The sequence below is a fragment of the Erythrolamprus reginae genome, chromosome 1 (genome assembly GCF_031021105.1).
Source record: "Erythrolamprus reginae isolate rEryReg1 chromosome 1, rEryReg1.hap1, whole genome shotgun sequence".
Classification (NCBI taxonomy): domain Eukaryota; kingdom Metazoa; phylum Chordata; class Lepidosauria; order Squamata; family Dipsadidae; genus Erythrolamprus; species Erythrolamprus reginae.
In genome coordinates, this window is record NC_091950.1 from 303,546,948 (window position 1) to 303,570,009 (window position 23,062).

The 23,062-nt window shown below is 37.9% G+C and overlaps 1 protein-coding gene across 1 annotated transcript in view; it reads left to right on the top strand.

The window, feature by feature from the left end:
- The first annotated feature begins 274 nt into the window (after positions 1 to 274).
- DCBLD1 (discoidin, CUB and LCCL domain containing 1) overlaps positions 275 to 23,062 on the top strand; it is a 40,790-nt gene continuing 18,002 nt past the window's right edge. The window contains exons 1-5 of the mRNA XM_070733424.1: positions 275 to 834; positions 9,781 to 9,993; positions 17,924 to 18,058; positions 19,292 to 19,343; positions 21,992 to 22,064. Coding sequence (XP_070589525.1) covers positions 756 to 834; positions 9,781 to 9,993; positions 17,924 to 18,058; positions 19,292 to 19,343; positions 21,992 to 22,064 — 552 coding nt within the window. The 5' untranslated portion in view covers positions 275 to 755. The remainder of the gene's footprint in view (positions 835 to 9,780; positions 9,994 to 17,923; positions 18,059 to 19,291; positions 19,344 to 21,991; positions 22,065 to 23,062) is intronic.

Consider the following 23,062-nt stretch of genomic DNA (forward strand, 5'->3'; position numbering starts at 1 on the left):
GCTAGACTTATGGTTGGGGTTCACTACAACATGAGGAACTGTATTAAGGGGTCCCAGCATTAGAAAAGTTGTAAAGAACCACTGACCTAAAAGGCCACTTCCAACTCTATCACTTTGTTAAAGTCTAAGGTTCCATGCACTTTCCTCCCCAAGAATCGTGATTTTTATGTTCCCCCTTCCCAAATGCCTTTATAAGGTCACCTTTAGGCAGTGAGGGGCTTCCAATTTTTTTACTACCACACTGTGGGCGTGGCTTATGCCAGGATGCCCGGCATTTTCCTTCAACATCTTTCAGTGCAAATTGCTCTGAGGTGAAGCTCCATTTTTGCTACCCCAGTGCGTCCCCCCCCCTTCCAGGCAGTAGCCCACCCCTGCCTTTAGGTGTGTGTGTGGGGGTAGACGGGCTGCGCGGTAAACGAGAAGCCTACAGATGCTTTCTCCACAAGGACCCATGGGGGGGAGGAGCCTAGCCCTTTCCGCCATCCAATCCGAAGAGCCCCTGCTCCTCGCTTTCTTTCCTTCCTCGTTTCTTTCGGCCCACGGGAGGGGGGGGGGACAGAGAGGGAGGCAGGTTCGCCTGGCTTCGGCAATGAGGGAAAGCGTTCCCCGTCTGGCGTGAGAGTTGGTCGCGTCCTTTGAAGGAAAACAAAAAACGAGCGGCGCGGCAATTCTTCTCCCGGCCGGGCGCGGGAGCGAGTTTTGAAAAGCGCCGGGAGAAGCAAGTAGGGCTGCCGGGGGACGCAGGTCCGGGGATTATGGGCCGCAGTCGTGAGCTGGGCGCCCTCCTGTTGTTGCTACCCGTTTTGTTGTCCGGCAGCTCGGCGGAGAAGCTCGGTGAGTCGGCCGGCCTTGCCTTGCCGGTTCGCACGTTTGGCATGGGAACGTTTAATGGAGCGAGGAAGTGGGTGGGTGGGTGAGAGACTGGAGGTGGACGTAAGCGCCTGCAAGAGGCATTATTCTTACGTGCAAAAAGACCTCGCCTCTGTGGACCGAGCGAAAGAGCACTTTGCATTGCCGGATATTTCTTCCTTTATTTCTTCATCCATTCATTTATTCATTCATTCCATTTGTATGCCGCCCTTCTCCCAAGGGACTCTTGGCCGCTCACAACAAAGATTAAAACATATAAATAATATTAAAATATCTTTAAAAAACCACCGTAGTTTAAAAACAATTTAAAACCCTTTGCGGGCGATGCTCTTTTTCTCCCGGAGGTCGTTAAAAATCTTCAAGGTTTTTAAAGGGTTTTTAAAAAGGGGGCTTCAGTTTAACTTTGATCCCAGCGCAGGTTTTTCAATTTTGGAATTGGAACGGCGGATAAAACTTGCGGGCTGTTGTTGTTGTTGTTGTTGTTGTTTTGTTTCGTTGCACCGGGCTGCTCTTTTTTTAAAAAAAACAAACACCTCGAATTGAGGCACAACCCCAAGGCTAGGAGTTGGTTGATGGGAATAATCTGCCGGGAGTTAGGATTTGGGTCATTGCAATTGTGTATGCATGTTGTTGTGTTTATTTTATATAAATCTTATTAGGGTTTTAAAGTTTAGATAGTATTTTTTGACCTCTTTTTACTGTTTTGTAATTTTTTTTTAATTGTTGTAAGTCGCCCTGAGTCCTTCGGGATTGGGCGGCATAGAAGTCAGATTAAATAAATAAAAATAATAAATAAATCTACAATCAGCTTTTTAAAAATCCCATAGTTCCCATGTGCATATATTTCTTTTTTAGATCCTGCTTTCAATCTCCCCGTTTGGGGGGGGGTGTAATAAAACAGCTGAGTTTGTGTCTGTTCTGCAAATAGATAATTAGGTTCTCTTAAAAGTTTCTGATCCAGCTCTTTGAACTTAAGCGTTCTTAAACATTTGCTTGTTCGTTGGTTTCCGGAATGTAATAAAGGTCTTGGTGACATGTACATCTGAATCAGTCGTTAAGGTCACCTTGTTTGTAGGGTACCTTGAGGTATTAGAAATGGGCACGTGTATTGTTGGGAAATGTGGGAGCCATATTGAGAGCTGCATAGTCATGGAAAAGGGAAGAGATTCCACCTGACTTCAAAAAGAGATTTTGCACAGCCACAGTTTCTTTTCCAACCTTCCGGAGTTTTGAAAGCTATGAAAAAACAAAAAGACTATGAGGAAGTTATGAGCGGAATGAATGGAGTTAGCACATTCATGTTTATGAATGCCTGAATAGGATTGTGAGCCATGCTGAGATAAGATTCTGCTGGGTCTCACTCCAACTTGGGTATCTAAAACTTGATAACTAATGCGTTGAAATGAAACATTACACTGATAGCAGTATCTACACTGGTTAATTCAAGCACATAATTGCCAGGAATTTTATTTTCTAAAAACTGGGTCTCAAAAAATATTCATCTGCAAGTCCCGGAAATCACACTTAATCTTTAAAAAGCATGCTGTGTGAAATATATATATTTTAAAAGGTGTTTGGAATTTGTCACTTTAATTCCTCTAGGCTATCTTTCAGGATTTCCCTGCAAAATTAAATCTTAGAGTGATTGCGGACCTGAGTCTTCAAGCTGCTTGCCTTTCAACTTCAAACTAGTTTTTCTATAACGGTGATGGCAAACCTATGACATAAGTGCTACAGGTGGCACGTGGAGCTATATCTGCTGGCACACGAGCCATTGCTCTAGCTTAGCTCCGGTGTCCATGTGTATGCCAGCCAGCTGATTTTTCACTCGCACAGAGGCTCTGAGAGGGTATTTTGGCTTCCAGAAAGCCTCCGGGGGATGGGGTAGGGTGTTTTTACTCTCCCGGCTCCAGGGAAACCTTTGTAGCTTGGGGAGAGCGAAACACGAGCCTACTGGGCCCACCAGATGTTGGGAAACAGGCCATTTCTGGCCTCCAGAGGTCCTCCGGGGGCTGGGGGAAACTGTTTTTGCCCTCCCCAGGGATTGAATTATAGGTGTGGGCACTCGCACATGTGCATAGCACTTTCAGCACCCAAGGAAAAAAAGGTTTGCCATCATTGTTCTATAACATAGTCTCAACAACAACAAAAAAATGCTGCTGGGTAGTAAGATGTACCCTTAATTTGTTTTCCTTTTAGAGGGATTACCTTTGAGTGGTTATTGATACGTTCTTCAGGTGAACTTTGCTATTTGTACCTTGTGGCAATTTCCACTATCAGAACTATCATTTGTAACGCAGAAATAGATGATTGGTAGATACAGGTTAGCACATGCAAGTAGTTCCCTTAAATGAAACTGTGGAAATGCAGTGTTCTAAAATTGCTGACCTTTTGACATACTGGATAGTTCTTATTTCCTATGAAGTTATAAACTTCCATAATTTTAGAGGGAAGGCTTTTTTAATAGTCTGTTTAATTAAGAAGTCATTGTAGTTAAACAAAAATATTGAAGGATATATGTAGATCTCTCAGCTGATGGTCAAATACTCTGCAGCAGTGGTTCTCAATCTTTTATTCCCCATGACCCCCTCAGGTTATTTGTGGCCACGGACAGACACCCCTCAAACCTGACTCAAGATTTAAATCCTAAAATTACTTCAAAGCGTTGTGGACACACACACCTGTGACAATATTGTGGGGCTCCTAGGGATTTGTGGCCCACAGGTTGAGAACCACTGCTCTACAACAATTTAAAAGGGGAGAAATTCCATTTTTTGACCTTTGGTTTGTCTAATATAGTTAGAAAACATGGCTTTGCAAATAGAACCTTGAGTTGTACTATATTAGTTGATTTGATGCTTTATATTGTTTAAACCCCTTAATCCACGACAGCTTTATCTGTTTATCTAGTTACAAGATTGTAAAATAAATATTTTGGGGTGTTTGTCTAATATAGCTAGAAAACATGGCTTTGCAAATAGAACCTTGAGTTATGCTATATTAGTTGATTTAATGCTTTATATTGTTTAAATCTGTTAATCCATGACCGCTTTATATGTTTATCTAGTTATAAGATTGTAAAAGAAGTATTTTTTGTGGGAGAAGGAAAAAATACAAAATCCATAGTTTGGTCAATATGTTCATTAGAATCTCTTGTTGTATTTGCTATAAAAAATAAAGTGGGGGTAAGGTTCCAAATTCTCAAGAAGATAATACACAAAATGTGAGATAGAAGAAAAATGTGTTTAAGGAAATAAGACAGCAATTCTGATAAAGATGTGTACAACTTAAATGCAAAATTTTGCAAACTGCATTAGTCACCGAGTATTGCAATTTTCAGATTGTAGCCAGTGCAACAAAGAAGTGATAGGTATACAGTATGTACAATTTCTTAAAAACGTTCTAGATCAGTGATGGCGAACCTATGACACGCGTGTCAGCACTGACACGCGTAGCCATTTTCGGTGACACGCGGCCGCCGAGAAACGGGGAGCTTTAGGGAGTGGCCAAGATGCAAATCTCCCCGCTTTCCAATTTCCCACCGACTGCAAGCAGGTACAGCAAGCGCAATTATTATTATTATTTTTCCTCTCCCCTTAATTTTGTTTTGCACCGATTTAAAAAAAATTGTGCCAGTTGCAATTTTAATTTCACTCCCAGGGCTATTTACCCGGGGGTCCTACTTTGCTTACATTAAACTGCTCATCCTGTAAACAAATATCTCTCCTCCAGGAAATCTACTCCAACCTCCCCTCCCCTCCTTCGCTTCTTTCCCTCCACGAGCAGCGCGCGGTGTCCCTCCCCTTGGGTCGATCGCATCGGGGAGGGCGGAATAACTTAATTGCCGTTTCCTCTTATAGCTGTTACAGGAGACGGTGCTAAGGTAAACCCTTACCGGTTTAAACGTAAAGGATGAGGGGTTATTAATTTGTAATTTAAAAAATCATGCCGGGCTCGCAAAAAAGAGAGTCCAAAAAAAGAACTGTGTGGACGTCGCGCTGTTTGCTTCCGCCTTTGGCGGCTCGTAACTAGATTTTTACAACCCCCTGCCCCCCTTGATAAGCTTTTTCTTGAATCTGACCAGTTTGGGGGGTCGCCCCCCCCCCTGCCCAGGAAAGAGTTGCAGCAGGAAAGCAGCGCATTTGAAAAGCGCACTGCTTTCCCAGAAAGCCGGTTTTCGTGGCCGGCACAGGGCTTTCCCGGGCAGCTGGCTTGAGCCTTGTGCCGGTCAGCAAAGCCGGCTGCCCGCCAGAGACGTGGAGAGAAAGAAGGGAAAGCGAGGGAGGGAAAGAGGAGAGGAAAGAAGGAGGGAGGGAAGGAAGGGAGAGAAAAGTGAATGAGAGGGAGAGAGAAAGGGAGGAAGAGAGGAAGGAAGAGATAAATATAAAGGGAGAGAGGGAGAAAGAGAGGGAGAGGGAGGGGAAGAGGGGAAGGAAGGAAAAGAGAGAGAGAAAGAGAAAAAAGTGGAAGGAAGAGAGAAGGAAAGAAAGGAAGGGAGAGAGAGAGAAAGAGAGAGAGAGAGAAGATAGGAAGGAAGAGAGAGAGTGAGAGAGAGCAAGAAAGAAAGCGAGAGAGGAGAGAGGAAGGAAGAGAGTGAGAGAGAGTGAGAGTGTTTTTTTTCTCAAGGTGACACACCACCCGAGTTATGCTCGGTTTTTTGGCGAATTTTAACACACCAAGCTCAAAAGGTTGCCCATCACTGTTCTAGATCAAGCTACTTCTGCTGATCACTCAGCCTTCCATCCTTCCAAGGTCCGTAAAATGAGGGCCCAAATTGTTGGGGGCAATATGCTTACTCTCTGTATTCTGTTTAGAGAGGGCTGTAAAGCACTGTGAAGCAGTATATAAGTCTAAATGCTATTGCTATCAGCTGTATCTTAGGTCTTTCACTTTGGGCAAAACTAAGCGTGAATGAAAACAGTCTTTTGCTTGTTATACCTTTTAAAAAGCAGGAAACACATTTATGCTACAAAGTATAGCTGGCTAAGAATGAGTGCTGAGAGGTCAGTTGTTTCAAACTCAGATTTGCAATGAATTTGGTAGGTAGTCTCAGGTTGAGCAGTGCTTGTATTTCAGATTCTTCCCCATCAGAATTACAGGTGCATAGTAACTGCCCATCATATGGGATTGTTGTAAAGAGTAAGTCGGATAATGTGACATTATACCTTATATTAAAAATAGATAACAGCAAACATTTATCTGATGTGTGTCTTGATTTTAAATAAAATGGAGGACACATTGATAAGCAAAGATTTGCCATTACTGTTTGTGCATACACCACTAACCATTAAAACAGAGCAACATAAAATCATAGAATTCAGAATTGGAAGGGACCATGACCATTATCTAGTCCAGTGGTTCTCAAATTTTCTAATGCCACGATCCCTTAATACAGTTCCTCAGGTTGTGGTGACCCCCAACCATAAGTCTAGCGCCATTTCTCCCAACGGAGCTTTAAGCAGGAAGGTCAGAGGCACACCTCCATTGTAAACGCCCGATTGGTCGGATTATAAAAATATGTTCCAAGGCACCATCATAGAAACTTTAGTTCCTAACACCATGGGAAATTGTCCTTCCCCGTGGTCTTAGGCGACACCTGTGAAATTGTCGTGCAATCCCCAAAGAGGTCCTGACTCCCAGGTTGAGAACCACTGCTCTAGTCCAATTCTCCTCACTGTGCAGAAAAATGAATTAAGACGTCCATGAGAGGTAGGATCTGGCCTCCTTTTGAAAAACGTAACAGATGGTGGACCCAGAACTGTCCCACTGTTATACAGGCTATAAAATTATATGTTATACAATATGATTTATTTCTAAGGTTAGTCAACAAAATTTAATGCATAATGGTTGATTAAGATAATACTGGTTTCCCAATTATGTTTATTTAATAATTATCTCTAATTTAGAAAATTAGTCCTTGCCATTTTAAAATTATTCTTACAAGGAGTAGAAGGCAAGCCGGTGGTAGGAATCCAACCAGGGTGAGAATTAACATTTTAACTTTAAATGATCCTTCTTGAATTTCAAATATGTTAAGAACTACTTCAAAGTCTTCTGTCTTACTATGGCTGAATACTTTTAGAAAGAGTAAAAATGATGCAGTGTGTCATGTTATCTTGGGTAGCATCCCAAAAATAAAATTTAAGGAAAAATATCCTGCATGATTGTTTTACATTTTAGCCTGTAAAATTGAATAAGAAGATGATTGGGTTCACATATTGCACTAAAACGTAATTTGTTTAACTCCATTACTTATTAATTATAGTTAGTTGGATTTGCTAAACTATAAACCTTCGTTTACAAAGTGTAGTTGTTGTATAAGATAGCAAGTCAAAAGTTGACAAAAGAGCTGTGATAGCCAGTGTTCCCTCTAATTTTTGGGGGGATGGGCGGAAAAGTATAGTGTCTGAGCGGCAGTCCCTTTGGGACTGGGCGGCACAGAAATAATAAATAAACAAACAAACAAACAAATAAAAAACCCACCCTGTTTTGCCTCAGAGAATTTCAAAATAAAATACTGTACTGTGTGTCTATAACAGTGAGCTCATAATAGGGCAACTCTATCAATATCAAAATGCCACTTAAATAGTTGAGCTAGTTTCAAACTAGATTTTGATTTTCTTTCTCTCTTTCTTACTCCCATTCTTTTTCTTTTTCTTTTCCTTCCTCTCTTTTTTCTATCTGTTTCTCTCTCTTCCTCTCTTCCTCTCTCTCTCCTTCCCTCTCACTCTTTCCCTCTCGGCTTCTGGGCAGGTTTGGAAAACTCTGAGTTGATGATGATTTTTAAGTGAGCGATTGCTCACTGCTCAGCTTAGAGGGAACTATGGTGATAGCGCAGTGTTATAATGCAGTATTGCAGGTTAGCTCTGCCCATAGCCAGGAGTTTGATCCTGACCAGCTCAAGGTTGATTCAACCTTCTATCCTTTCGAGGTTAGTAAAATGAGGGCCCAGATTGTTGGGGGTAATATGCTGATGCAGTAAACTGCTTAGAAAGGGCTGTAAAGCCATTTTTTATCCAAGGCATTCTTTAGACCCAGCCTTATATGACAAGAAGGCTCGGGAGGCAGGTTCTGCCGGCTGGCTGTGTAGGATCCTGCCGGCCAAGGGCGATGGGCAGGAGGGTTGGGGAGGACTCGGAGGCTCAAGCCTCCTTTGGTGGCGGCATCCCGGCTTGCACACATTATTCCCTTTTACATTGATTCCTATAGGGAAAATTGCTTCGTCTTACGAAGTTTTCATCTTACGAACCTGGTCATGGAACCAATTAAGTTTGTAAGACGGGGTATCACTGTATATATATCTCACATGTTTTTGCTGAATTTTTAAAATTAAATAGCACTATTTCGGCCTTGTTCTGGCCTCATCAGCTAGCCATACCCTTACTGGGTATGTATGTATATTATATCCAGTAAGGGTATGGCTACATACATACATATACATGTATGTATATTATTTATATATATAAATAATATACATACATACACCTTCTTTTTCACATACACACAACAATTTAGGTCATAGCTTCTTCCAACCTTATTTCAAATTTTCAGAGCGTATTGTGGGCACTTTCACCAAATACTTACTATGAGGAGTTGGATAGATAATAGGTGGGTAAGGTTGTTTCCCATCATTCTGTCAGGTTTCTCATGATGCTTTCTAGCATGTCAGTGTAACTTGTCTCTTTTCTAGGCTTCTGGGTACATTATTAAATAGAACACCACACTGTAGTCGCTACCGTTTTATTTTCCAAGAATGTTCTGAAGTGCTCATGAGGAAAATCAGCATTGGTATAAAGATAGATCCTCTACTTCCTTGTGGAAAACACCGAAGCTTCCATGGTGACATAACTGTTGCCTGGGAGTTGGGGGCTCCTTTAATATCCTTGTTAATGAGCCTACTGAAGTGGTTCCTATTTACATGCTTTCAAACTGCTAGGTTCCACAGGAACAAATAACAAGAGATTACCCTGTCACACAGTAGCTTTGATAAAAATAGATGTTGTAAATCTATCATTGATAAATTGGGCTGTGAAGAATAGGCAGTCTAGAAGATTGACTTTCTATAATAGGGGTCCATGCTTGCTGGCATCCATTTTTCTATGTACAATAGTTCCTTAGTCTATGGCCATTTGTAATCTGCTTTAAATAATAAATTATTTTGTGTGTTGTAGTATTTTGGGGCATGCTAAGAGATCTTTTCAAGAAATGTCATGAGATGGGTTAAAATATTACACCAGGCCATTGTTCTAACTATAGTTTAGCATATTTTCAGCAGCATATTTTGTTTGTTATACATTTCATACAATTTTCAAAATTCCCTTTATATTTTTACATAGAAATGGGGAATAGTAAATAATGTAAAATATGTAATATTTTGTAATAATAATCATTGCTGATTAGTTGTGATGCACATTGCATATCATTAGGACTACTAAATTTTAATATCTTCATTATGCCTATAAATTACAAATAAAATCATTAGTTTGATGTTCAAATATTGTGTCTTCCTGGCCTGCACGCTTGCCTAAAAAGTATAAAATTAAATATTGATTAAAAGGCTTAAATTAATAATTTCTACTTCATTCTTATTCTTTATTCTGAAAAAAATAATTAAGAGATTTTTATGGGCCCTGGGTATTATGCCTCTTGTATCTAATGGGTAAATTGGTTCTAGATACACTTCTCACTATTATTTTTGACCATAAAGAAAAATTTTCATGCAAGCTTAGTAATCCGTGAACTGGTGATTCACACCTCCCTTTCTTTTTAAGAGATTATTGAGAACCCACTTTAAAAAATAGATATTCAAATCTAAGAGAATAATAAGTAGGAAGTGATATTTTAACAATGTGGTGCAATGCAGGACATATATACCTACTGTTGTAATTTTTCATTTCTTTCTTCAAATAGATGATGGATGTGGGTCTATAGTCATCTACCGAGACAGTGGAACTCTGACATCCAAAAACTATCCTAAAACTTATCCTAATCATACTGTCTGTGAAAAGAAAATTCAGGTACCTCATGGAAAGCAGCTGATTTTAAAAATTGGAGACTTGGACATAGAATCCCAGAAATGTGAATCTGACTACCTTATCATCTACAATTCCACAACAGTATATGGTATGTAAAGAGTTGATGGTACAACTGATTTATTAGAAGACTTAAGATATTTTCCACAATGCTGTTGTCACTCTCCAAATCATCAGAATCATTTTCACAGAAACCCATACTGATTCCCACTGCAGTTTCCAAGTGCCTTAGATGAGTTGTCCAAAGCTCTCACAAACTGACCAATAAGGGAGTATAAAATCAGCACTCTATCTTAATCTTTTCTCACCCTTATCGGCATTGTGTTTATCCAGAAGTTTGGGGGGGGGGGTGTTCTTTAAAAAAATAGCACTAATTACTGAGGGGGAACTGAGACATCCAAGGACACTGTGATAGTTTGGTACAGGAATAAGGATGAGCCAAAGATCGGTAGGCAAAGAGGGATGAGAGTTCTCATCATTGCCCAAGGATTCACTTCTTCCTTTTAAAAAAAAAGAGCCAAAACATACAACTGAATGTTTCTTCTGTGTTAGACTTATGGTACTAAAATCCATAGCATAACTTAGGTGATGCAAGAAATGAGGATTAAAATGTTTAGAAAAAGTGTGTGTGTGTGTGTGTGTGTGTGTGTGTGTGTGTGTGTGTAGGGCTACAAAAAATAGTGGCCAGGTCATCACAACGATCCAACAGGCTACCCTAGGCCCAATTCTGTAAGAAAAGTGGAAGACAAGATTTCTGAATCCAATTAGAGCTGATGCATACCAAGTATATACTTGTAAAAATGATGTAATATCCAATAAAATGGAACCAATGACCAGACTAGACTGAAAGTTTGATGATCAAGGAAAATAGGTAATAGATCTTTACTCTGATATGATTAAATAATCCTCATTTTATCATGGCCTTAGAGTATATGAGTATATGTTGTGAGCCGCCCCGAGTCTACGGAAAGGGGCGGCATACAAATCTAATAAACAAACAAACAAACAAACAAACAAATAAATAATCCTTTTCCAGTGTTCTTTTTGGATAAACTGCCATACAGTGATTTATTATTTGATTGATTGATTGATTGATTGATTTCTATGCCGCCCTATTCCTTGGACTCAGGGCGGCTGACAATAAAATAATACATAACATGCAGAAATCTAAATTTAAAAAACATTAAAACCCCAATATCTTAAAAAACCAGTCACTCATGTACAAACAGACATAAATTCATTCGTTGGCCGGGGCTAGATGTTGGTCTTAGCAGTCCCAAGCCTGTTGGCAAAGATGGGTCTTCAGACTCTTGCAAAAGATGGGGAGGGGTGGACAGTGCAAATCTCTGGAGGGAGTTGATTCCAAAGGGCCGGGGCCGCCACAGAGAAGGCTTTTCCCCTAGGTCCCACCAGGCGACATTATGTAGCTGACGGGACCTGGAGATGTCCAACTCTGTGGGGCCTAACTGGCCGATGAGACACATTAGTATAACAGAACAATACAAGAATGTTCCGTTGTATTCTAATCTGTCAGTTATGAAAAACATGTGACTTAGCCAGTTCTAAACACACTTCCCAGAGAGCAAATACCATAGAAAGATGGCTTTTATTTTTAAGTATACTTTTTCAAATTTATGTTATTAAATGTTATAAAGTATAAAAGCTGGGAATGAGACTGCCTCCTGAACCTAGAGTTGCTTTTATTTTGAATTAGTGCTTGATGGCTAAAGAAAGATTATGAGAATATCTGATTATAGAGAATTAAATAGGGAAAATGGAGGATTTCCTAATGTATATAATATGGAATATTGAAAAAAATGCAGAAGATTAGAATTTTCAGGTTACATTTCTATCATTCCTGCATGACAAAGAAGATGGGGGATACATTTGCCAAGGAGTTTTGTTCAAGTGGCTGTTTTTATGCAAAGTCGTGGATTCTGAGTGCTGTTCAAATCTAAATAATTGTATACTTTAACACCATTGCTTTTCACCTTATTAAAAGTGACATGGTTCTTCTTCTGCTATGATAGTAAAAATGTACAGTTTTATAAGACAAATATAAATATATTTGTCTAATAATTTAAAAATTCTGACTGTTATGGGATAATAGGCTTTTTAGATGAGGAGATGGAAAATAGACTTGAATACTGTTATGGTCAGTACAGAAAAAGAATTAGGGCATTATTGCATTATATAGAAATACTCAAATGAATTAAGTATTGCTGTACTATATGACTTCTTAACATCATGAAAATCATTCATTTGGTCATTTAATACAATACTGTCTTCCTTGATAGTGGTTCTCAAAGGTCTTGAACAAAAGCTTTCCTCAAGTTTTACCATCAGAGATTCATTTAAATAGAAAGGCATGTTTAATTCTGGGACTACGTCACATATACTTTAATACAAGATTTTATTACTTTACAAATGTCCCTTCAACAAGAGTTTGGGTTCTCTGAACTACGGTAGATACAGTAATACCCCTCAGCTTTCTTTCTTTCTTTCTTTCTTTCTTTCTTTCTTTCTTTCTTTCTTTCCTTCCTTCCTTCCTTCCTTCCTTCCTTCCTTCCTTCTTTCCTTACTTACTTACTTACTTACTTATTTATTTATTAGATTTGTATGCCGCCCCTCTCCGTAGACTCGGGGCGGCTCACAACACAATAAAACAGTTCATAACAAATCTAATAATTTACAATTTAAAATATTTAAAAACCCCCATTATTAAGCAGACATACATACAAACATACCATACATAAATTGTATAGGCCCGGGGGAGATATCTCAATTCCCCCTCAGCTTTCCTGGAATTATACCCATATTTTCACAACCTTTATGATGAATTATTGAGAATTATTTCTTTACCTTACATTTCATTTTTACAGAATTGTGAACAGCATTCTTGCTTGATCTAATGATTCTGAGAGTTTTGGTTGACTTCTTTCACTAGTGCAGGTATGTCTCATACTTTTTGTGCAGAATTTATTTTATAGTATCTGGAATATAGTTCAATATGTTTCCTAGCCCCAGACCAGTCAACCTCAGAATGAATCACCAGTCTTAATTATTGTACACTTGAGGGCAAGACAGGTCATTGGGAAATATAAGAGATACTAGAAGTGTACTCGTGGGAAAATGTCTGGAAGGGAAAATTTAGTCTGGAAAAAAGGAATGGGGAAAATATTTATTTCTCTCGTAACTTCAAAACACAAAAATAACCATTTCTTTCCATTTTATTTTTTTAAAAGTGTTGATTTCCAGACCATGTTGCAAATTTATTTTTATTCATTAAACAAGTCAATATATAGCTAACCATCTACCAGAGTCTTATATGTACCATAAGATGTACAGGAAATTCTTGATTTACAATCATAATTAAACCCAGAATTACGATTGTAAGTCATGGCAGGTCATCATGTGATCACACCCAATTCCATAACCTTTTTTTTTAGGAACAATTGTTAAGTAAGTGCCCACTTATTAAGTGAATGCCATAGTCATTAAATGAAACTGCTTTCTCTAAAAACTCATGATCACATGACTATGGGATGCTGTAAATCTGCTGGTTTGACAAGCACTTCATATGCAGTCATGTGAGCCATGAGGTGGAGAATGCAACCATCAGAAATTTGGAAATACCTTGTTTCCCCGAAAATAAGTCACCCTTGAAAGTAAGACGTAGGAGAGATTTCGTAGAATTGCCTAATATAAGGCATCCCCCGAAAGTAAGACGTAGGAGACGTTTCGTTTCTCAGCATTCCCAAACAGAACATATAGAATAGAATAGAATAGAATTGTATTGGCCAAGTGTGATTGGACACACAAGGAATTTGTCTTGGTGCATATGCTCTCAGCGTACATAAAAGAAAAAGATACATTTGTCAAGAATAACACTGCTGTCCATAAATTGCATCCCAAAACGCTGCATCAATCAGATTTAAAACACATCCAACACACATCCAACATGCGGCTGCATGTTTGGATGCATTTTTTTCTGCAGCAGGATACAGGATACAATTCACTGAAAAAAAATAAGACATCCCCTGAAAATAAGACATAGCACCTTTTTGGGAGCAAAAATTAATATAAGACGCTGTCTTATTTTCGGGGAAACACGGTAGGATGCCGCGAGAGAGAAGGAGGGAGGGGGAGAGAGAGAGAGAGAACTGATAGATCAAACCATGGGTGATCATGAAGGACAGTCAAACTGGGGTATTTCAATCTCTCCAATGTAATATTATCATTTTCATGAAGAATCTCGCTGTTTTTGGAAGCTTCCTTAGTTCTATTGTTTAATGTTCCAGAAAGAACCTCATTTATGGCCAGTATTAATTTGTTTGGTTTCTCTTGATGAGTCAATTGCAGCCCTTTCTGCCTTCAGTTGTCATATTTTTAAACCATAACAGTTATTTTTGCTGTGGTAATATCACCTAGAAATATTAATAGCAAAACGCTGGTAGAAATGATTGCTAATGATATAAAACATTTTGGACTTCAGTGTTCCCTCGATTTTCGCGGGGGATGCGTTCCGAGACCGCCCGCGAAAGTTGAATTTCCGCGAAGTAGAGATGCGGAAGTAAATACACTATTTTGGCTATGAACAGTATCACAAGCCATTCCTTAACACTTTGAACCCCTAAATTGCAATTTCCCATTCCCTTAGCAACCATTTAGATCAGAGGTCTTCAAACTTGGCAAATTTAAGATTTTTGGACTTCAACTTCCAGAACTCTCTAGCCAGCATAGCTGGCTGGAGAATTCTGGGAGTTGAAGTCCACAAGTCTTAAAGTTGCCAAGTTTGAGGACCCCTGATTTAGATTATTACTCACCATGTTTCTTTATTAAAGTTTATTTAAAAAAATATTTATTAAAGGTGGATGAAAGTTTGGTGATGACATATGATGTCATCGGGCGGGAAAAACTGTGGTACAGTATAGGGGAAAAAACCGCAAAGTATTTTTTAATTAATATTTTTGAAAAACCGTGCTTTAGACTTTTCGCGAAGTTCGAACCCGCGAAAATTGAGGGAACACTGCATAGCAAAACAAGCTGTGATTTACCACATATCTCTTAACTCTTAAATCAAGTAAGGACATTTAAAAGTATGTGCTTATTGTGCTACAATTTCTGGAGGGCTATAATTCAGGTCTTCTACTAACATAATTCCGACTTCCTTCAATCTGTCTTTTATTAAAATAAAAACTCTTAAGCATAATTACATCCTGCAATGGCTCTTTAGCCTTAAGGAATGTTTAAGGTCTTAGTAATTTAACAGGAGACAGGACACAATAATTCCTAGGTGTGTGCAAAATGTTTTGAATTCAAACTGTTTTGAATTTGAAACATCCTGTTTTGAGTTTGAAATCCTCTGTTTTGCACGTGAACTAGGTTGTGATCATTTTTTAGGATTTTGCACTCAGAGTAAAAAGATTAAACCTTTAATCTTCAAACACTTTCTTTTTCCTTCAGAACATCATATCTTACAGTAAAGATAACTTTCTTTTCCAAATATTTTATACAACTTTGAATTGATTTCTAGCTGATATGTACATAGGTCTGATCAACGTCCACGCTAAAATGAGGTCATATCTATATGTTTCTGAAACATTTTGTTGTACATTTTCTCTCCTAACCAATCAACTTGATTCACAGTCTTTATACCTACAGAATTCTCAATAAGTGAAACCTACAAAAAACTGAATTATTTGCTTTTGTGAACATTGCAATCCTCTTACATTATAGAATAACGTGACAGAATAAATTTTGGATCTAGAATAATACTGTTCTACATCCTCCTCCTAATGTTAATTATCTTTTATAATATTATGGATTGCTATATTACTTTTCTTTCACTATCTTTTTCTATCAATAGAGCTCTTATCACTTTTTAATTTTTGCAATTTATTTATATCTCCAACTAGTTCACTACTTTATGTTGATCATTTCAAATTGTTTTCATCTTGCTTTCTAACAATTTTAATTTCTATACATTATAGAATAACATGACATAAGAAATTTTGGATCTAGAATAGTGTTCTACATCCCATTCATACACTTTTATAAAATTACGGATTACTATTTTTCTTTCTCTATCTATAGATCTATCACTTTTTCTTTAATTTTTTCATTTAATTTTTACAATTTATTTATATCTCCAAATTGTTCACTGTTCGCAATTGAGCATTTCCAATTGTTTTCACCTTGCTTTCTAATATTTTTTATAATTCTTTGAGGAAAGTAATGCTGCATTACTTATTAAAAATTATAGTTAAATAGCCAGCAAAAGCATTTCCAAAATTTTGAAAGAATTCAAATATAAAAATTATCAGCTTAAAATGTTTAAATTAATGAAATTGGTTCCATTATAATCTATAGTTTGGATCTAAAAATGTTTAGTGTATGTATGTATGTATGTATGTATGTATGTATGTATGTATTTATTTATTTATTTATTTATTTATTCAATTTTTATGCCGCCCTTCTCCTTAGACTCAGGGCGGCTTACAAGATGTTAGCAATGGCACTTTTTTAACAGAGCTAGGCTATTGCCCCCACAATCCGGGTCCTCATTTTACCCACCTCGGAAGGATGGAAGGCTGAGTCAACCTTGAGCCGGTGATGAGATTTGAACCGCTGATCTTCAGGTCTACAAGTCAGCTTCAGTGGCCTGCAGTACAGCACTCTACCTGCTGCGCCACCCCGGCTCATGAGCCGGTGATGAGATTTGAACCGCTGATCTTCAGATCTACAAGTCAGCTTCAGTGGCCTGCAGTACAGCACTCTACCTGCTGCGCCACCCCGCCTCATTTAATTTCCAATGTAAAAAAATAAAACTGTTACTGAACTTCTAATAAACTATTTTTCAAAAGAGAGGTAGAAAATAAGTAAAAGGATTACTGTTTTTGTTTGCAATAGAAATAACTAAATGTGAATATATAGTTTGCAAATAGCTTAATAGTATACAGTATTTAGAAAATTTATATGGCTAACTTAAAACATGATTCTAGACAATTCATAGCAATAATAAAACCACAAACCATAAAATAATAACTAAAACCAAGAACTAAAAAAGTAATATACTATGTATGTATATATTACATGTTTACATATTTATTTACATATATATTACATATGTATTTATCACATACACTATATTAAGACCATAAATGTTAAACCGGTTCTGATTGTCAGGTTTTGTTATTTAATGCTCTTTTAAGAAAACTATACTTTCAAAACCACTGAGTTCTAGTTATGTACAGTACTTGGAACTAAAATAATCTAAAATGTTAATATTAGTGTTTCTTTTTTATTGAATGTAAGGTGGCAAGAATTTACCTATTTAACTAGCTTCAAAGATTACAAGTCAAATATGCACGTAATTGCACAAAGTAAACTACCAGTATTTTTCAGAATAAAAGACATACCTCCCCCCACAAAAGAAGATGGAAATATTGGTGTGTCTAATACCACAAATACATCCATTTTTGGCCTCCTGAAGCCCAACCCCCGCATCCCATTTTTGCTTTAAAAAATGGGGTGCTCAGAGGGTTTGGGAGGCCACCAGACTGTTCCTGGGGGCTGGGGGAAGGCAAAAACAACCTCATATTTTTTTTAAAAAAATTGGGTGTTTTTTTCTTCACTCAGCCCCCATCCCTCTGGGGAGCACTCTGCAGGCTTCCAAAACCCTCTGTGTGCCCCATTTTTTACAAAAACAGATGAAATACAGGTCTGTTTTTGCAAAAATAGCGCTGTGCTATTTTTGGGAGGTTTGGGAGGCTTGCAGAGTGCTCCTGGGGGCTTTTTTTCTTACTCACCACTTTGAAATGGTGCATCTTATACACCAGTGTGTCTTATAGTCCAAAAATACAGTAAGTTCAATGGATTATTTATTTATTTATTTATTTATTTATTTGGTTGGTTGGTTGGTTGGTTGGTTGGTTGGTTGGTTGGTTGGTTGGTTAGTTAGTGTGTCTGTGTGTCTGTGATATGTAACAAGTCTCCAATTTTACTTGTTCTATTTTTAGGACCTTATTGTGGCAAAGTGCCCATCCCCAAAGAAATTATCTTGGATTTTCATGAAGTAACCATTCGCTTTGAGAGCGGATCCCATGTATCTGGCAGGGGCTTTCTGCTGTCCTTCACCAGCAGTGATCATCCAGGTAAAGTGGAAAACCTCAAATGAGATGAACTGTCAAGAGAACAATGACTGTAAAACCAGCTCATAACAGTCAGGTCAGGCCAGCTTTAGGATTGACACCTTATGGAAATGGGAAGATTGCAGTGAGAGTGCCTTCTTGCTGGCAGGCCAAGCATTCTGAAAACAGAAAGGAGAAGCAAACAGAGAGAAATTGCCTTTTACTATTTCAGTACTAATGATTGCAATCAGAAATTGGTATTGAAAAAAATCTATGTGTTAACATGAAAAAATGTGAACCTCTACTCTGTTGCCAAGTTGTACACAAAAATCTACCTTTTCTTGTACAGTGGTACCTCTACCTAAGAACGCCTCTACTTAAGAACTTTTCTAGGTAAGAACCAGGTGTTCAAGATTTTTTTTGCCTCTACTTAAGAAGCATTTTCTACTTAATAATCAGAGCCTGGAAATTTTCCCAGAAAATTTGAGAGCGGCACAAAGGCCCAGCCAGTTTCCTGCCATTCCCCCTGTGTTTCTCTCTCTGGTGCAGTGTATTGGAGGCAGCCTCGCGCCGGGTGTATGGGAGACGCATGCTTCTCCTCGCCGCCTCAGAGTCCCTCTTTTTTTTTTTTAAGCCTTAAAGTTTTAGACTTTTTTGATTCCCCTCCTCACCTTCTTTCAGCAGCGACTGTCTCCCTCCTCCTGTTCCTCCTCCTCCTTCCCCCACCCAACTTCCGAGCTTTTATTTCTTTCCTAATGGGTTTGCACACATTATTTGCTTTTACATTTATTCCTATGGGAAAATTGTTTCTACTTACAAACTTTTCTACTTAAAAACCTGGTTACAGAATGAATTAAGTTCTTAAGTAGAGGTACCACTGTACTTGATTTATAATGGGTTATATAAATCTGACTGGCTTATCATTGTAGGATAAGACAGTTCTTGCTAAACTTTCACACAATGTAAATTCTGCCATTAGGATTTAAACAATGACTCAAGACTTTTGTTAAATAGAAGTTTTGCTATAATTATTTTGGATGGGAAGGGGAAAACATAGATCCAATTGGAGAAATCCAGGAAAAGGGAGATAAAACAAAGGTTATGAAAGGGGAAACAAATGTTGCAGGGCTTCTGTGGATATTAATTCTTCTTAAATGACACTTTATCTTTAATTGATTAAGTATGTATAGACTTATTAATGTAAATTCACAAGTACTCGTATCTTCCAGATTGAGAAATAACTTTTACTTTGAACAGATCTAATCACATGTCTGGAGAGAGGCAGCTACTACGCAGAGCTGAAGTATAGGTAAGTATAAGCTTAAGGGCTAGACTCTCTGGCTGTCAAGTTACATCTTGCTTGTAACATATTTATTGCTGCAACCAGATAATAGACATGACCATAAGCCAGGAACCCTACTGCCAACCACAGGAATGTGTTTTTCAGGAGATACTTGGAGGCATCTGCCTATGTGATTATCTACTGGATGCTTCTCTGAGTGAGGCAGTAAAGACTTCTTTGGGAAGACTTTACATTCCAAACGGAATGAAGGAATGCTGCAGCAAAACACTGCACTCTCCTAATATGTAGTACTGTATAGTGACTTGTGATGCCAAAGTAAGTCGGGACTATGCTTTTGGAATTGAGGATGTCTGGCTCCTAACTGCAGAAAGGCAACATATCTCAGTGAAGCTGTGCGGACAAGTGGCAGCTTTGCAAAGTCCCACCGATTTCTTCAGTCTGAGGACTTTACAGGGCCAAAAGTCGCCCTGTAGGGGTGATGAAGGTAGAGGGGATATGCTTTGGTGGTTGCAAGGAGAGTGAAGTCTCCTCGACTGACCCAAAGAAAATGCCTTGATGGTTGAACCAAAACCATGAAGACAGCTGAAACTGAAGAGAATAAAGGAAAGATCATGTAACAGTGTGCTCGGTCTGGGTAAGAATTCTTCTGACTTTTGCCATGGAATTTTCCCTAAAATATCACCTTTGGGAAATGGGGCTCAATGGAGGGAAACAGCACCGACTAAAGTCCAGAAGCTACTGTCAGATTTGGAAAAGAAAGAAACAATATTGTAGCCAGAAGTAATATTAAAAAATAAAGGACAGACTGGATTGGTTAGCTTCTCAAAAATTGTTTCAAATTTCTGGAAACTCTTACTACCACCTTGACTTGAAGAACTTTGGGAAATTACTGCAAAATATTTTATCCAGAGACATTTTATTTGCAGTAGTAGCAGAGGAAAAAAAGTAACAGTGACACCTCCTGGCCGAAGAAGGCAATATAGAGCTGGAAAAAGTGGATGAAGTGAAAGCTGTTATGACTAAATTAGATTGACTGGAATATACTAAACACCTGCAGGCTGATTATACTTTGTGCTTGGTGACAGGCTATGAAATCATTCAACTTTTAGAATCTTGAGGATTATAAATACGTCGGACAGTGTGAGAGTGTGAAACAGTTTGGAGGTTTGAAACAAAGTGGAGACTGTTAAGGGACCAATTAATGGAGTGATTCTGTGAACTGCTGTAATATTGGCTATCTTGGTTTGACATAACTGGGATACTGGGATTTTGACAGCTTACTGAGTAAAAATTTAAATTTATTAAAGTAAGGCAAAATGGGATCTCAAGGGGAAATAAATGTATTTCTAAAAGAAATATTATTGATGTTCCAAGGCACACAAGAAATTATGATAAGGAACCATAGGGAGATAAACAAATTGATGAATGATGTAGTTGTGAGACCAGAAAATTATGATCAAAAGGCATTGAACAACAGTCATGAAAGTCAGGAAACAGGAAATAAAATAGAAAGGGAAAGGACAGGGGAAGGAAAAGGACAAATGATATAAAAAGATAAAAAAGAAGAGACAGTCAAAGATGAAATAGAAATGGTGAATTATACTTTAAGAGATCAAAGGTTAGAAGGGGATGCACAGAAAGACATCCGTGAAGTGAGGAAAAAATCATTGAAAGGTCTATTGAAGGTTCAAAGAGTGAAGAAGTGGCAGAGATAGAAAAAATATTTAGCTCAAACACAAAAGAGATAAGAAAATTCAAGATTCCATGGGAGGAGTATTGAAGATGTGCCAAGAAGTAAACGAGATATCAAAATGGACAAGAGACGAATAAATGCAAAATACTACTTAACACAGAAGTTATACCATTAAGAATTAATATAAAGATAGAAATTGTAAATGGGGAAAATATTTTTTAATTTTGGAACTATTCTATTAATGGATTTAAATTAGCTGCAGAAGTTAGAAATCCAAATATGTAAACAAAGATGAAGTAATTTGTGTAATTGAATAATGAACATTGAATAATTAAATAAGCCTTATGATTATTTTGAATTAATGGATATAAATGTGATGTTTACTTCATGTTTATTATGTTTGATATTACTAATGGATTATAGATAAAATTGAGCAGAGGGTCTAGTCAAATAATGCAAAATTTTCAACGTCTTAAGTGGAGATGAAGATGAATAGGTATTGAGAAGAAGAATTATAACTACTGTGTGTATTCAATAGAGATTATAGAGATTGTACCCAGACAGTATACTATTATTGTGAATATAGAAATTTTATACGTAAACATGAAAATTGTACAATAAAAAATAATAATAATTAAAAAACACAACTTTTGGTACATAACATCCAGTTCAAATATGTCAATGAGAAGCAAAACATGCATTTCAGTTCCCGCTGTTGTGGGAGTTTATGCTATTCCATAGAATGTGTGAATCAACTGGAATTTTGAGAGGAAAGGCCTTGATCTTTAGCCGCCCCGAGTCTTCGGAGAGGGGCGGCATACAAATCTAATAAATTATTATTATTATTATTATTATTATTATTATTATTATTATTATTTGTTTTTAAGCCTATAATCATGCGTCTGTGTGCATTACTAATCTCTATTTCAAATAATGAGCCTCCCTTTTTTTTTCCTGGTAGCAAGTACTGTCCTCCTGGTTGCAGAGATATAATAGGAGATATTTCTGGAAATATCATAGAAGGCTACAGAGATGTAAGTACCCCAATGTAAAAGCGGATTTAGAAGAAAAAAAATATGACAGTGCTGTTTTTGACATGTTTTTGACTAATCAATAAAACATTTCACTTTAGCCAAAGTCAGTATAAGATCTGGCAATAGTGATATGAACATGTGCAGATAATAGCAATAGCACTTAGAGTTATATACCATTTCATAGTACTTTACAGCCCTCTCTAAGCGGTTTACAGAGTCAGCTTATTGGCCCTAACAATGAGAAGCACATAAAGTATGCTTTTTTGTTTAATTAATAAAGTTCAGGCTAAATAGTTGGTAAGCTGACTGAGAACTGTTTTTCAATTCAACTAAAAAATCCATTTCTTATGATCTGAAAACTGTTTTGAAAGTTAGGTACAGTAATAAATTTTGCAGGAATCTTATTGTGAGTGAAGTTCAGAAAAACTGCTGTTACACAACAACATCAGGCTGCATGAAACATAAAACAGTTTATGGTCAGTGTAGAAATCCACTAAATTTCTCCATCCAGCCTAAATATCTCAGTATGACGCTACTTCCCCATGTTCAGCTGGTCTTAGGAGCAGGGGTGGGTTCCTTCTGGTTTGGACCGGTTTGGAGAACTGTAGCAACCCATTGATATCACAATGACATTGCGGATCCGGTTCGGTTGGTGCTAGTCCATTGACGGCGCCATATTTTAAAAAAATAATTGAATTTTTTTAATTTATTTTTTTCTTCTGAATATGTACAGAAGCTGAGCCTCTGTCACTGTGCATGCGGTCACCATCTTTTTGATATATTTTTTTTAGTTAGTACTGCACATGCCCGCTTGCAAATCGTGCACATGCCCACAAGGTACGGGAGGAAGTGAACCAGTAGCGAGATAAGTAAGAATCCACTTGGGTTAGAACCCAATAAGGCCTAGGAGCCTTTCTGCCCAGCTAGCTCAAATCCTTTATCAGAGGATCAGCTACAGAAGGCACCGTGGACACCTTTCAACATCACCCTATTGGATT